We start from the raw sequence: 16,778 nt of genomic DNA on the forward strand, positions 1-16,778 counted from the left end.
GCTTTGTTGGTCTTATCATCTTGGTTTGGAGGTCGGTAGCAGATGCCTACTGTAAGATCCTCCTTGGAGACGACCCCTCTGATCCTGACCCAGAGGCATTTGATAGGGCTTCCACAGTCGCCGTAGTTGACTTCTATACATTCAAGGTTCTCCCTAACATAGTGTGCAACGACTCCTCCTCTCTCCTCCTCTTCTTTTTCCCTGCCTGTCTTTACAAAACAGCCTATAGCCATCCATCGCGATCCTCCAGTCATGTGAGTTGTCCCACCATGTTTCAGTTATTCCTATAATATCATAACTTTCTGAACTGGGCGCGGAGCTCCGGTTCCCCCTGTTTGTTCCCCAGGCTGCGCGCATTGGTATACACACCCTTGACGTGGTTGGTCTTCTGGTTCTCATCTTGGGAGGCAGCTAAGGAACATTTGTCGCTGCTCTGGTTGGCCTGGCTTATTCCCCAGTTGGTTGCAATGGTGTGAGCGTTGCCACTTTGGACCCCCCCCCCCCCCCCCCAAGTCCTTCAGTTTAAAGGCCGCCTCACCAAGTTGGCCAGCCTGCTGCCAAAGATTCCCTTGTCTCTTCTAGACAGGTGGATCCCATCCCTCCCTAACAGGCTGTAGTCATCGAAGAACGTCCCATTGTCATAAAAGCCAAAACCCTCACGACGGCACCAGCCACGAAGCCAGAAGTTGATTTGCATTATACGTCTATTTCTGGCTGCACCCTTTCCTCTAACTGGTAAAATGGAAGAAAAGATAACCTGGGCACCAATAATTTTTGCTTGCACCCCCAGGTCTTTGTAGTCATCTTTGATTCTGGCCAGGTTCCGGCTTGCAGTGTCATTCGTGCCCACATGAAAGAGTAGCAATGGATAGTAGTCTGTGCTCTTGACAAGTTCTGGCACCCTCTCGGCAACATCTCGGACCTTAGCTCCTGGAAGGCAGCATACCTCTCGTGTCTCCCTGTCAGGCCAGCAGACGGGCACCTCAGTGCCCCTGTATTGGGTTTGCATGGCAAGGTTTTGGTAGCTGGGGGGGCTACAGGGGTGGCTTCAGTGAGAAGCTGCTAGAAGCTTCCCCTATGTCCGACAGAGCCAATGCCAGACGGCTCCAAGACAGACCTGCCGCTGGCCAAGGCCGAGCCAATCAGCGACAGTGGTAGAGCCTCTGGGATAACATATTTAAGAAAGGGAAAAAAAAATTGCTGCGACACAGAAACTGCAGCTGGAGAGAGGAGTGAGAACATGAAGAGAAACAACTCTGCAGACACCAAGGTCAGTGAAGAAGGAGGGGGAGGAGGTGCTCCAGGTGCCGGAGCAGAGATTCCCCTGCAGCCCGTGGTGAAGACCATGGTGAGGCAGGCTGTCCCCCTGCAGCCCATGGAGGTCCACGGTGGAGCAGATATCCACCTGCAGCCCGTGGAGGACCCCACGCCGGAGCAGGTGGATGCCCAAAGGAGGCTGTGACCCTGTGGGAAGCCTGCGCTGGAGCAGGCTCCTGGCAGGACCTGCGGACCCGTGAAGAGAGGTGCCCACGTTGGAGCAGGTTTTCTGGCAGGACTTGTGACCCTGTGGGGTACCCATGCTGGAGCAGTGTGCTCCTGAAGGACTGCACCCCGTGGAAGGGACCCATGCTGGAGCAGTTTGTGAAGAGCTGCAGCCCGTGGGAAGGACCCACGTTGGAGAAGTTCGTGGAGGACTGTCTCCCGTGGGAGGGACCCCGTGCTGGAGCAGGGGAAGAGTGTGAGGAGTCCTCCCCCTGAGGAGGAAGGAGCGGCAGAGACAACATGTGATGAACTGACCGTAACCCCCATTCCCCGTCCCCCTGCGCTGCTGGGGGGGTAGGTAGAGAATTTGGGAGTGAAGCTGTGCCCGGGAAGAAGGGAGTGGTGGTGTTGTCCTAAAAGCGGATTCGTTACCCGGTGTGCAATAGACCAATCTCACACACTCAGGAGAGATATCGCTTTATTCTGCGCAGGGTGCTCAGTGGACTTTCCACAAATCAAGCACACCAGATTCATCAGGTGTGTCCCTTTTTATACAGTAACAATTGCACCTAATTTATTAAACTACTCCTACCTAGTACATGTTCAAAGTATCTAATGCATATGCATAGGATTACATAACCATGACACATCAGGTGCCTTCTCCGCACGCGCGGGGGTCTTGGGTGGTCTTCAGTGGTCGTTTAGGGAGGTAGCCCCTCCTTGCTTTGACCGCTAAGCCGCTCTGTATCGGGTCAATGGTTCATTTTCCTGCCAAGAGGGACGCGCCATCAATCAGGAAGAATAGAAAGGATCAGAATTGGTGCTCCAGGTGAGGCACCATTAAACAGGAAGAATAGAAAAGATCAGAATGATCTTGGCTAACTAACTTAATTTAAAACAGGACTTTATAATCTACCAAAGGACTTTCTGTATCTGACATCAGTGGGGGGGGAAGGTGTTTTAAGATTTGGTTTTCTTTCTCATTACCCTACTCTGATTGGATTGGCAATAAATTAAGTTAATTTTCCCTAAGTCGAGTCTGTTTTGCCCGTGACAGTAATTGGCTGAGTGATCTCTCCCTGTCCTTATCTTGACCCATGAGCCTTTTGTTATATTTTCTCTCCCCTGTCTAGCTGAGGGGGGGAGTGATAGAGTGGCTTTGGTCCAGCCAGGGTCAACCCACCACCACATCTCAGGGGCTTTCTTTGTAGAAACACTGGTTTTAACTCTGAGGCGAGTGCCCACCATCCTGGCAGAGACCTAGAGCACTTCCCTGGGCTGTGGGCCTACAAGCAGGGTGCACAGCCCTTCTCACATGCCCTTCTGTGCGCCCTGCTGTGCAAACTGCGGCGCCCTCTCGATCACTGTTTGCGTGCCCTGTTTGCAGTTTTCCATTTTATTTTTGTGTGTGTGTATATACACAGATATATTTTTTTTTCCCCTAGGTTTAAGAAAAAAAAAAGATTTCTATGAGAGAGCAGAGGCAGTGTTTTTGATAGAGGGAGTGGCTAAACTGAGTTCCTTGTTCTTAAGCCTTTTCATGACACCTATGTTAGTGTAAGATTGAATTTGAAAGATGCTAGTATTAAGTTCTTATTTAAAAAAAGTCAGTTGAACATCATAGTTTGAAATACTGACATATAAGTTTTACACTTTGTGAAAGAAGGAATGTTATGTTTAAAAAAAAATAAATTATTTTTTTTAAGGTTTGGCCGAAGTACAAGAAAAACAAGGATACAGTCTGCACCTGGAAATATGTGACAGCTAGTGATTTGCCTTGGCATAAACTTGTTCTCTTCTGGCTCTTAGACTACAGTGATCTCAGCAGTAGAAATAAAAAATATCAATTTTCTCTCTGATGTTTGGAAAGTTGGGGTTTGGGGGTGTTTTGGGGGGAGGGGGGGTGGTGGTGGTTTGTTGTTTGGGTTTTTTTAATGCTGAAAATTGAGCATTTATCCTGTAGCATTTACTGTATAGTGTGTGTTTTGCCTAGGGTTCCTCATCATCGTTACTGTTGGCTTAAATTCATTATATTTCTCAGAGGAAAGTCCTTTGATATATAGACTATTGCAGCTATTTGAGTTTTAAAAGTATTGTGTCATGCAGTGCTGCTTGTACGGTCTCAGCAATCTGTAGTGTATCATCTTCATTGCAGAATATGCAGAATGTACTCATATATTTCCCTGCTTCCTACCTCCTTTGTAGATACAAACTTTTGGGCTATAATACTGCCCTTGTAGGGGTTGTGTCTCCAAGTCAAAGTTCTACTGAAGCTTAGGGTAGAAATGGACCTCCCCCCCAATGAGAACACATGATAAATTAAATGTGTGCTGGTAGTCCTCGGAGCCTTCCACAGCTGGTCATCCTGTGGCCAGTGAATAGGCAAGTTCTCCACACTTCAGTAAAAACGAAGTCACAGCTATTCATCTTGTCTGTTTTTTGTGTGTGCTGTAGTTACATCAAGATCTCTGCAAATATGTGGTACATATAAGAGGGTGTACAGACAGAAACTCTAGTGTAGTTTCACACATCTGCATTAATTTGGATGACTAGAGTTGAAGTAAACTCTACCCAGTATGCACTAGTCCTCTCCCATAGGTACTTTTTACCAGTGAATTTGAAACTCTTTAAAGCCTGTATGAGCACTGCCATAGCATCTCAAGATTTGATAAATGTTTTAGCAAGGCCTTGTTTTCAAAAATACTTGCTGATGCTCAGCTTGCCTTTTCCCATTTTTCTTGTTGTGCTGATTTAACACTGTGGGATAAGACAGCTTAGTAAGACCTTGTGGATGGTAGGGCCTTTAAACTTTATCTTTCTGTTTTTTCTTTATTCTAAGTACAAATTAGCTGTTAGTCTACAGTAGTGACCCTGCATTCTTCCTCGTAGAGGGTTTCATTAGGGTAGCCCTGAAACAATTGTGGTGAACCTTATTATTTGATTTTTTTGTTTCTTGTATTTTCCTTTCTTCACCTCCCCATCCCTCTTGCTTCTAGCTACAGATTTGTACTATAATCTTGCGTTTATTAAAAAGTCAGTTGAATACTGACTTTGAAACCTTTACTCTTTTTCAGGTGTTACTATTAGTTGATATGCAGTTTGTTATGTCCACATTCAGGAACATGCTAGTTCCTAGCAATAGGACCATGCTGGTTTCAACATCCCAAGGGTATTCAAATTGTTCAAAATTCTCAAACACCATTGTAATTAGACAGTGTTGCCAAGATAAGGAGCCTACGTATTTTGTCTGAACACTGAATATTGTATGATCCACATCTGTTGATGGATTGGTATTACTTAATGGAGAACATAGATGATAGCTAGTTGATCTCTTCATAAAGAAAATGATTTGGAATTAGTCGAGTTCTTTACATCTAGCTCCTGAGCAAATACTTGCAATATCTATTAGACTTTTTCTTTCTATCTCACAATCCTCTTGTTTTTGAACTTGCCGCTTACTTCCTATGTTGAAAAACATTAAACTGTTAAAATTTCCCATCAACTGTGAATCTTACTGACATGATTTTTGCTTATTTATCTAAATGTAGGATTTAGGCATTTTTGGTGGCATTTTGTCACAGGGACTTGTCTGGCAGGTATTTACTTGTGTCTCAAGGTTTCTCCTTGCTGAATTTTCTTCTCTTCATGTACCATCTTCCATAGTCCCTGTGATATTTACCACTATGCACATAGCACTATGCTATGCTGAGAAATGCTATTGTTTTATAACGCTCTAATTTACCCAACACTTAAGGTAAGGTAACAGTTGTGTACAATAATACTATTGTATTTAAAATATCTTTGGTGAATCATGGTGGATGTTGCCCTTAATTTCTGGTAAATAGTTTAAACTCCAGTCATATTCTACAGTGGGTGCTTTGCTTTTATTTTTCAAGTCAGGTTAATATGTTAGTGTTATAGCATCATGCCTGAAGTAGGCCCTTGATGACAGGAATGGGAAGTTTGGAAGCAGCCTTGTTGCTCCCCAGTTTTCTCCTCAGCAAGTGTAAGTAAACCCAGCAGTCGTATTTCTTCATATCCCCCACTTCAAAATAAGGAAGCTTTTTCATGGTTTGTTTCTTTCTTTCAAAGTCAACAGATGCAGCTGGTTGGTTGAGGTGCTGTCTACAGGAATCAGTTTGTGAATAGCTTCATTTTTTTTCCCTCACTAGTACAATTTCATTGCTGTTAGCAACAGGGAGAGTAGTTGTTCTGTTTTGTGGCTTTAAATGTTGTCAATTAAGTGTGTTCTAGAGCGGAAGATGATCAACCTACCCGCCCCCCCCCGCTGGCTGACAGCCAGATGAATTGTCCTGGCAGTGATAGGCTTAGACTTTGATATCAGCTTTGGGGTTTTTATTGTTTTGGATTTTTGGTATTATCTTTACTGGGGGTTTGTTTCTTTTTAAATGCTTGCAACCCAAGTGTACATAATTTACAATTATTTTGCTTGTGTGGTGGTGTAATTCCAATGTTTTCCCTCTTGATATCTCTAAAGTATGGTAGTATTTAACCTAATGAGGAATTTTATTAAAGTCTTAACTCTGTTCCTTTGTAAAATTGTTTTAGAAAACCAAATGTTTCTATGGTTTTGAATAGTCATGAAATAAATGTTTAACTTGAAATATTATTCTATTTAAATATGTTAAATCTAGTGTGAAATAAATGTACAGGTGGAATAATCCAGTGGCCCAAGAATATGCTAAGGTCACTGATTACATGACTTGGCACAAGTCATTTATTCAGTGACAAATTCAGAGTTTTTCTGTGTGGGGAATTTTACCGCTGTTACTTTAACAGTATAAGATGGTCTGCATGAATTTATATTATGTGTGACAACACACTTCTGGTTTTCCAGTTATTTTTATAAACACTTTATTTAATCAAGTGTTTGGTAGTATTTTGTATATAGTTGGTCCAAATCACAACATGAAATGTAGTTTGCAAGTGCTTCCTTAAAGATACTTTTTTTTTTTCCCTATTTTTTTTTATGAAAAAAGTAAAACTAGGGAAACAAAACGGAGTTTATAATTGCTTTGAAGAAATGCATGCTCAAAAAAAAAATTTGGGGGGACACACTGCTGATCTAAAAAGACTTAAAACAAGTGTGTGTGTGTGTATACACAAAAATACGTGGGGTTTGATAGAGCTAAGTAAGGGTTTGGGTGGGTGAGAAATACCCTCTTTTGACTCCTCTACATTAATGATTAATGTTCTCCCTTCTTTCTCGCCTCTCTCTCCCTCCCCCCCCCCCTTTTTTCTTTTAAGGTTTAGTGAAAAGGATCTGATTAAACTCTGAATTTTCATTCCTGATTTATTTAATCCAGTACATTCATTTGCATGCTATCCATGTGTCTGGGTTAACCTAACAATTGATTTATATGTGAAGCTAAAGCCTTTTTAATGTGACTTTTTTTTTTTAAATCCTATTTAATTAGCCATTGTGTAATGTCGTGTTAATTTCTAATTGCAGCCAATCAGATGATGATTCTGGGTCAGCATCAGCTTCTGGATCTGGTTCAAGCTCTGGAAGCAGTAGTGATGGAAGTAGCAGTCAATCATGTAGCAGTGGCTCCGAGTCTGGTTCAGAGTCAGGCAGTCAATCAGAATCAGAGTCTGACACATCTAGAGAGAAGAAACAAGTTCAAGCTAAACCACCACCAAAAGTTGATGGATCTGAGGTAAAACAAAACATGTAAATTAACCCTTTGTGGGGAAAAAACCCACTCTGTGCAGAGTAGTTACAAGAGCAGTTTTAATTTAAACAAACAAAAACCCCGTAACTTTTACTTAGAATTCTAACTTGGTTGGTTTAGTGAATGCACATGGTTAGCTCTCATAACAAACATTGGGCTCTTAAATTCTCATCTCTGTAAATACCTACAGTTAGATAATTACCTAAATTTTATCACGCAGAAGCACCTATCAACTTATTGCATATTTTTGAAGACAAAGCCACACATAATGTTGTTATTTCTAAAATTTTTTTAAAGTTGTCTCTCTAATGCTTAGTTTCTTCATATCAATAAATGATTGTATGACAATTTCAGGCTTAGATGCAGCTTGTCTTCTGTATGGGGATAAAGTCTTCCAAATTTAGAAGAAAAGTGGTGTTTAGAAATCTCTTAAATGCAATGGATGAAAGTTACCTAAATTCTCCTTTTTCTCTGTGTAATATGGCCTTAATTTGGATGATATATGATATATATGGAAGGTAATAAAATATTTCCTACCGTAAGATTCAAAGGCCGTTAAGGATTCTTTTTTTGTGGTTTTTTTTTTTTGTTGTTGTTCATGTTCATGCTTTTGATAGTGTCTCTCACAGTATCCTTCTGGACAAAATGTCCAGCACACAGCTGGACAAGTCCATAATATGATGGGTGAACAATTGGCCGATGGGTTGGGCTCAAAGAGTTGTAGTAAATGGGGTTACATCAGGCTGGCGGCCAGTCACCAGTGGAGTTCCCCAGGGCTCAATGTTAGGGCCAGTTCTCTTCAATGTTTTTATAAATGACCAAAATGGTGAAAGGTCTCGAGGGCAAGACTTATGAGGAGCAGCTGAGGTCACTTGTTCAGCTTGGAGAAGAGAAGGGAACAGGCACTGGACCAGGGAAGTGGTCATAGCACCAAGCCTGTCAGAGTTCAAGGAGCGTCTGGATGATGCTGTTAGTCATATGGTTTAGTTTTAGGTAGTTCTGTGAGGAGCAGGGAGTTGGACTTGATGATCCCTTCCAACTTGAGATATTCTATGATTCTATGTACTTCAGTATTCCCATAGGAAGCAAAAATATATCAGCTAAGTGGCCTGAAAGGACTTATCTAGATCAGTTTAAAAATTTACTTTAAAAAAAAAAAAGTTATCTTAATAATACAGAGGCCTGCACAACTATTGTTATACTTACTGTAAAAATCGTGCTGGCAATTCTCATATAACATTCCTTTCTGCAGAAGTCTCACTACTTTAAAATGCTATCCAATATTATTAATGCATGTGGTATTTTATAGTGAGTTTTTTATTATTAATAAAATTGAGATCCATCTTAATAGCGATGCTGCTCATCTTAAGAAAAGTAAGTATGTGGTAAACTTTAAAGTTTCAATAGGTTTAAATGACTCTTGTATCTGAATTCCAATTCAGTTTTGGAAGTCCAGTCCAACTATACTTGCTGTGCAGAGATCAGCAGTGCTCAAGAAGCAACAACAGCAGAAGGCAGCCTCATCAGACAGCAGTTCAGAAGAGGTGAATAACATATAAATTAGTAAATAAAATGTAAACATGCATGTCTTATTACCCCACATGTTAGAATAAAATTATGTAGAGCCCAGTTCTGTTCTCTTAAGTGTGTGTGTATGTTTAAAAAGTCTTGTTTTAGTCTATAAAAGTAATGTTCAAATAACTGACATGTTTATAAGGAAACTTGGGGGGGGGGGAGAATTTAGTTGCATGTTTTCAGGTGAGTTGTGCCAAAATGATAGCAGTTGAGATGATTGATATTTTTAGCTAGATATTCTGTGTTGTATGGACAAAATTTTCAAGTCACGTAGTATTAACTTTCATTGTATTTCTGCCTTCTGAGTTCCATAAAGACAGTTAAAAATGCTAAAAGACTTTATATAGAAACAATACTATAGTGAAAAAGGTAGCTGTTGCAGTTTTCAAAAGCACTATATGGAATAGAAAGCTAGATTTTTGCAACTTTTGTAACAGTTATAAAAGAATTCTTGTATTTTAAGAACCATGCTTCAATTTTAGAGATTTTTAAAACCTAAACCATAGGCTAAACAAAAATTGACTTTGTGCAGTAGGAATATCTTTTAAGGACACTAGTGACTGTGAATTAAAATTTATTTAAAAGCAGGCTTTCATATTTTCTTCATTATTAAAAAAAAAAGTAAGCATTGTGATCACCGGTCTTTAATCATTACTGTGGGTGGGGTTTTTTTGGTTTTTTTTTAGTCAGATTAAAACTAAAGGAAGGAGTTAATCATATATAGTTAAAATATTAATTTATAGCTGTTGCTAAGTACTCTTTTCCTGAAGACTCTTTTTTAGGATAAAAATGATCGAAATTTAATCTCTATGAGATTGGTTTTAGGGAAACAATTTTAAGAGGGTTCATCGATTTATTTATTATTTTTTGTTTAGGAGTGGAGAGAAAAGAAACATACATGCTATTCTCAAAATTTTCTTAGTGGTGTTTAAATGTGAGAGGATATGAAAGGTGAGAGAGCTCTCAAAGGGCAGGAGATTTTATTAGGCTTTTGATAGAACCTTCATCTTGATTTATTAACTTGCAGCAGTCTAAACCATGACTATATGTAGGCACAATGATTATATTTTAAGACAGAGTTTTTGTAGTGTTTTCTAGAGTTCTGCTGACATGGTATATTGATAGATGGAGAAATATGAAATCAATAGCAATCCTGATCTCATTCAGTATCAGTGGGTACACTGAGGGGGATGAAGAGGATAAGACATGAAGAATATGATTTCAGTTTGAAAGTAGGAGCTGAATTATCTTTTTAATACTAAAAATACTTCATTCTTTTTGTGGTAATGAATTGTATATATTCTTTTCTTCATCTGCAGGATTCATCAAGCAGTGAAGATTCTGCAGATGACTCTTCCAGTGAAACCAAGAAGAAAAAACATAGAGAGTAAGATGTTTTTCATAAATAATATAATTTTTTGTTATGGTGACATAATGCTTATAATTACCCAGGCTTCACTTCTCTGCACTTGAAATACATAATCTTGTGCTTCTCAGTTTTGATTAATGTTTTGGAATATTTTAAAATAAATACTCTCAAAGGAACATATGTATTGCTATTCATTTCTGAGCAAAAGAGTCTGTATTATCTACAGTGTTACTGAAAAATGTTCATCAGCACTTTTTATTTTTAAAGTAGTCTTATTTGTGGCATATTTTTGAGTTGAAGGTCCTCCCTGAATATTATTGAAGAAATAGGAAACTACTTAAGTAGGTTGTCTCAGATAAAATTTAAGTTGGAATCCTGTAGTTCATGCCAAATTTTTAAACATTTTAGAGGCAAAAACCCCCAAATTATTACAGGTTTGACAGTAATAAGCTCTCTTGGCTAGTCAATAAAGCTAAGTTGAAATTGAGCTGATTTTAAGCTGTAGATAAAAAAGTTTGTGAAAAAGGTTATACCTTCTCATTGGTAGTGACCTGGGGGGGGTGGTGGGTGGGGGTGTGTGTTTTTGTTTGTGTTTTGTTTGGGGTTTGGGGGGTTGGTTTTTTTTATGAACAGTGTATAGAATCATTCTCTCATTCCTCTTCTCCAGTTAATTGAATCATCTCAATATTCAGGGTTGCCAATATAATATCTTCAAGAAATGGGGGGGGGGGGGGGCTCAAAAAAGCTTGCTATGCAAAATAGTACTTCTCTAGTGATGAATTGTTATTCACAGTCTTCTGTTACTTAAGAATGATTACACCTAATAACATACTCTGTTACAGGGAAGATATTTAAGTTTAGAAACTAGTAGCCAAATAACCTCATATATCCAGTGCTTCAATTTTGATTTATACATATTTTGAACAAGTATGTTTGCAGTTGTTATCTGACATGCAGATCAGATTTCTATATATATAAACTTAGTACAGGATCCAAGCCCTAGAATATGGTGTTTTATATGTTGTCTATATCTCCAAATAAATACGGGTTGTGGATTTGCATAGGGTGGGGGAGTTGGTGGGTTGGGGGGGGGTGTGTTTTTATTTTGGGGGGTTGTTGTTTGGGTGTTTTTTAATTTACTGCTTGCAGAAAAAAAAATCTTTTAAGGAGACAGATGATTCTATAGTATTTCCAAGACACACAGATGTATTGACCACAATAAAAATGTAACTTCTGGGACCAATGTATATTTAAGTGAAAGAAGTGTGAAAGCACTGATTCTTAGGCTTCCTGATCTGAAATTTAATGAAAAGGTCTTTGAGTAATATTCCACCTTTGAAGGCCATTAGTACTGTTTGAGCATCCTGGTCAAAGACCCCTAAACCTGATAATAGATGGTAGTATAAAGATTTAGCAACCTTTCAAGAATGCATGCCAGACTTTACTTCCCTCCCCCCCCCCCAAGCTATTAAGATTAAATTTCTTTGTACAGAGTCTGTACAAACAGAGCCTGAGGTAAGATACTGTCGATCAATGGGTACATCTTTCCTGTTGCAAAGTAAAAGATCTCAGCTAAGCAGGAGCACAGAGATACTGCCACTGGGAGTCACAAGTGGCTTACTCATAGTATCTTGCATGGGTGTGAAGCACTGATTTAGAAGCTCAGTGAGGGCTTTTGGGAGCCAATGCCTCTCAGATTGCCATGGTTCAAGTCTTTCTGTGTGTTTCTCAAATCTGATTCTGCATTATTTTTGGTTCCCGTGCTGAAGTTCCTAATTATTCACATGAGGCACAGGGAACATAGCTGTTGAAGAATTTGGGATTTTGCAAAATATAATGTTATGGGGTTTTATGACTTGAGCATAGGTAAGTTCCAGTAAATATGTATCCTTCCAGCTAAAGTCTTGTTAAGGACTTTGGGTTTATTGATGTCAAATTAACTCAACTATTAAAGCTGTAATTTATACAGAAATCCAGATTTTTTGTTTGATTTGTTTTTTATATCAACCTCTTGATAACAGAAAACTTAATTCAACTCCCTTTGAAGCCATTGGGTATTTTTACCTGTTATCCATTGATGATAAGTGTCTGTCCTTCTAGCTGAAATAACTATTATAACATTTTTATTTCTGTGAAGAATGTTGAAATTGAAGTAGCAAACCTGTGGTGAATACCTGATTTAAAAACAAAACAAACAAAAAACCTCCCAAAAAACTAATGTGAGTTACTGTTTTGTCTCTCAATATGTACAGTGAAGACTGGCAAATGTCTGTGTCAGGGTCAGTATCAGGAACTGGTTCTGATTCTGAATCGGAGGAAGATAGAGAGAAAAGCAGTTGTGAAGATAGTGAATCTGACTATGAGCCAAAAAACAAGGTCAAAAGCCAGAAACCTCCAAGCAGGTAAGAAGTCTTGCATTTTAGATACTCTGGTACTATTTCTATTTCGTAATCAAGTATTGTACTACTATACAGGCAAATGAAAACATTAATATTTATTACAGAACTTGAAGACTTTTTTTAAGCTACAAAAGATGTTATCACACCAGTGGTTTCTGTTGAATACCTCTTTCCTGCCTGCTCCAACTTAAAGTGGTGTAACTGAGCAGTCATGAAATATATGTATTCAGAAACAAATACAGAAGGCTTGTAGCTGTCTGTGTTGAAACCCCACTGTTGTGTTGTATCTTATTTTCTTCAAGAATTGAGCCAAAAAGCAGCAAAAAGATTGCAGGACAGAAAAAGAGGCAGCTTGATTCATCAGATGATGATGACTATGACAAGAGAGGATCTCGTCGCCAGGCAACAGTCAATGTTAGTTACAAAGAAACTGAAGAAACCAAGACAGATTCTGATGACTTGTTGGAAGTTTGTGGAGAAGATGTCCCGCAGCCTGAAGAAGATGAATTTGAAACTATAGAGAAGTTTATGGATAGTCGAATTGGCCGAAAAGGAGGTATTTTTTATCAGCATTCTTAAGATGCTTAAGATGCATTGCGGTGCAATGTAAACAGCAGTTATTCTCAGCTGTAGGTGACCAGTGATGTTTGTAAAGAATAAGTTTAAAAATACCAGAAAGTAATCTTATTTTGTTTTTCATACTCATGTTTCTTTTGTAAGTCTTATAAAGTAAAACATAGAAGAACTTCAGTAACTAATTAATGCAAAAAGAAAAAATGAAGTGGAATATAGCTCCATATTGCATAAATGCATACCATACTGTTATGTCAGTATTTGTACATCACTATTTGTACAGTTTATTGATACCTGATAGGTATAAACTGTATACAGGGGGGTGGAGAAAAAGTAGACTGGATAGGACAGCTAACCAGTAGCCTGAATGCTGAAGGATGATGTTGGGAAGGCTGAACCATTGCGATAGTGACTTCAGTTATTCCTGTACAAATAGTCCCAATACAATGCAATGGATGGTGGAATCTAAAATTTCAGTGGTATGCTTGCATGTGCACTTCTAAAAGTAATTTTATGAATGATGGTAGGGGTGTCATATTTCCAGCATCTGATGGGATGCAGTGTCCTGCTTATGTGGGGTTTCTGGGGGTTTGGGGATTTTTTTTTAGCCTGCAAATTAGGGTTCTGATTATAGAAAACTTGGGCCTACTCATACTTCAGAACTGCCTTTCTCCATTAGTTATACCTGATCTCTAGAGGTTCTGACCTATCTCAGAGCTTGCACTCTCTTTCCTCTCAACTTTCTTTTCCCATACTGTCCTAAATTCCATTGTATTCTTACTCTAGCCCCTTACTCCAATGCACAGTGTCACTGCTGTGTTAAAAGCCTTTTGGACTAGGCTTCTTATATTCTGCATGCCCAGATGTTGTTATTGCTTGTGCTGTCCTTTGCTATTGCCATGCTCTGTTGCTATATCTGTCCCCTGCATCTGGTTGGGTCCACTTCCTTATTTGGCTCTCCTCAGAGAAATGTGCCTGTTTCCTGCTGCTAGTGTGCTTCAGCTGTAATACTGACTGTATTCAATTAAAAATTGCCCCACGTAAGATTCCAAAGGGTTGGGGGGGAAATAGTAAAATGAGTTTAGGAAGAAATAGTTCAAGAGCAGCCCATCCCAACAAGCAGGAAGTCAGGCAAAAATGCCAGTAGGCCTGCATGGATAAACAAGGAGCTCCTGGCAAAACTCAAAAACAAAAAGGAGGTATACAGAAGGTGGAAGCAGGGACTGGTAACCTGGGAGGAATACAGAGACACTCTCCAAGAATGCAGAGATGCAGTTAGGAAAGCCAAAACCCACTTGGAATTGAATCTGCCGAGGACTGTCAAAGGCAACAAGAAGGGCCTCTATAAGTATATAGGTGACAAAAGGAAGACAAAGGAAAATGTGGGCATGCTGCTGAATGGAGCAGGGTCCTGGTAACGCAGGACATGAAAAAGGCTGAAGTACTGAATGCCTTCTTCACCTCAGTCTTTACTAGCAAGACTGGCCTTCAGGAATCCCTGGCCCCAGAGACTGGGGGAAAGTCTGGAGCAAGGAAGATGTACCCTTGGTGGAAGAGGATCAGGTCAGGGAATATTTAGGCAAACTGGACATGCATAGGTCCATGGGCCCTGATGGGATGCACGCACAAGTGCTGAGGGAACTGGCAGGTGTCATTGCGAGGCCACTCTCGATAATCTTTGATTGATCATGGCAACTGGGAAAAGTGCCTGAATGGTTTGGGTTGGAAGGGACCTTTAAAGGTCATCTAGTCCAACCCCCCCTGCAATGATCAGGGACATCTTCAACTAGATCAGGTTGCTCAAAGCCCTGTCCAACCTGACCTTGAATGTTTCCAGGGATGGGGCATCTGCCACCTCTCTGGGCAACCTGTTCCAGTGTTTCACCACCCTCACTGTAAAAAATTTCTTCCTTATATCTAGTCTAAATCTACCTTCTTTTAGTTTAAAATCATTACCCCTTGTCCTATCACAACAGGCCTTATGTCATGGTTTAACCCCAGCCGGCAACTAAGCACCATGCAGCCACTCGCTCACTCCCCCCACAATGGGATGGGGGAGAGAATCAGAAGGGTAAAAGTGAGAAAACTCATGGGTTGAGATAAAGACAGTTTAATAGGTAAAGCAAAAGCTGCACATGCAAGAAAAGCAAAATAAGGAATTCATTCACTACTTCCCATCAGCAGGCAGGCGTTCAGCCATCTCCAGGAAAGCGGGGCTCCATCACGTGTAATGGTTACTTGGGAAGACAAAAATGCCATCACTCCGAATGTCCCCCACTTCCTTCTTCTTCCCCCAGCTTTATATGCTGAACATGACGTCATATGGTCTGGAATATCCCTTTGGTCAGTTGGGGTCAGCTGTCCCAGCTGTGTCCCCTCCCAAATTCTTGTGCACCCCCAGCCTACTTGCTGGTGGGGTGGGGTGAGAAGCAGAAAAGGCCTTGACTCTGTATAAGCACTGCTCAGCAGTAATGAAAACATCTCAGCATTATCAACACTGTTTTCAGCACAAATCCAAAACATAGCCCCATGCTAGCTACTGTGAAGAAAATTAACTCTATCCCAGCCAAAACCAGCACAAAAGTTTAAATCACAGTGTACGTTGTCCTGTAAATTTGAGAGATCCAAACAGACCGTGACAGCCTGGACAGGACAAGATGTGGGAAACAAGTCTGTCCCCATCTTTCTTATAACCCCCCTTTACGTATTGAAAGGCTGCAATAATGTCTTCCTGGAGCCTTCTCTTCTCCAAGCTGAACAACCCCAACTCTCTCAGCCTTTCTTCATAGGAGAGGTGTTCCATCCCTCTAATCACTTTTGTGGCCCTCCTCTGGACCCACTCCAACTGGTCCATGTCTTTCTTGTACTGAGGACTCCACAGCTGGATGCAGGACTCCAGGTGCGATGTCACCAGAGCAGAGTAGAGGGGCAGAATTACTTCCCTCGACCTGCTGGCCATGCTTCTTTTTATGCAGCCCAGGATACGGTTGGCTTTCTGGGCTGTGAGCACACATTGCTGGCTCATGTCCAGTTTTTCATCCACCAGTACCCCCAAGTCCTTCTCCACAGGGCTGCTCTCAATCCCTTCATCCCTTAGCCTGTATTGACACCTGGGGTTGCCCTGACCCAGAGGCAGGACCTTGCACTTGGCCTTGTTGAACTTCGTGAGGTTCACATGGGCCCACTTCTCGAGCTTGTCCAGGTCCCTCTGGATAGCATCCTGTCCCTCAGGCATGTCAACTGCACCACTCAGCTTGGTGTCATCTGCAAACTTGCTGAGGGTGCACTCGATCCCACTGTCTATGTCGTTGATGAAGATATTAAATAGTATCAGTCCCAGTACGGATCCCTGAGGGACACCACTTGTTACTGGTTTTGTCATGGTTTAACCCCAGCCAGCAACTAAGCACCACGCAGCCGCTCACTCACTCCCCCCCCACCCAGTGGGATGGGGGAGAAAATCGGGAAAAGAAGTAAAACTCGTGGGTTGAGATAAGAATGGTTTAATAGAACAGAAAAGAAGAAACTAATAGTGATAATGATAACACTAATAAAATGACAGCAGTAATAATAAAAGGATTGGAATATACAAATGATGCACAGTGCAATTGCTCACCACCTGCTGATTGACGCCCAGTTAGTTTCCTGAGCGGCAATCCCCCCGCCCCCACTCCCCCCAGTTTA

The 16,778-nt window shown here is 40.7% G+C and overlaps 1 protein-coding gene across 1 annotated transcript; it reads left to right on the top strand.

The window, feature by feature from the left end:
• Nucleotides 1-4,613: 4,613 nt before the first annotated feature.
• LOC121232962 (chromodomain-helicase-DNA-binding protein 1-like) lies at nt 4,614-13,647 on the top strand. Its single transcript, XM_041121532.1, has 6 exons — nt 4,614-4,651; nt 6,956-7,163; nt 8,621-8,722; nt 10,073-10,140; nt 12,375-12,524; nt 12,824-13,647. Exons 1-6 carry the CDS (start codon nt 4,629-4,631, stop codon nt 13,098-13,100), a joined length of 828 nt encoding a protein of 275 aa, XP_040977466.1. The 5' UTR covers nt 4,614-4,628; the 3' UTR covers nt 13,101-13,647.
• The last annotated feature ends 3,131 nt before the right edge of the window (nt 13,648-16,778 follow it).

Source organism: Aquila chrysaetos (assembly GCF_900496995.4).
Source record: "Aquila chrysaetos chrysaetos chromosome W unlocalized genomic scaffold, bAquChr1.4 W_unloc_2, whole genome shotgun sequence".
Classification (NCBI taxonomy): Eukaryota; Metazoa; Chordata; class Aves; order Accipitriformes; family Accipitridae; genus Aquila; species Aquila chrysaetos.

Bases quoted from the DNA above. Each gene is read 5' to 3' on its own strand.
- LOC121232962 (XM_041121532.1), top strand. From the start codon at position 4,629: ATGCTGGTTTCAACATCCCAAGG. The intron at 7,164-8,620 runs GTAAAACAAAAC...ATTCCAATTCAG, and splicing joins CAAAAGTTGATGGATCTGAG to TTTTGGAAGTCCAGTCCAAC. The intron at 8,723-10,072 runs GTGAATAACATA...CTTCATCTGCAG, and splicing joins CAGACAGCAGTTCAGAAGAG to GATTCATCAAGCAGTGAAGA.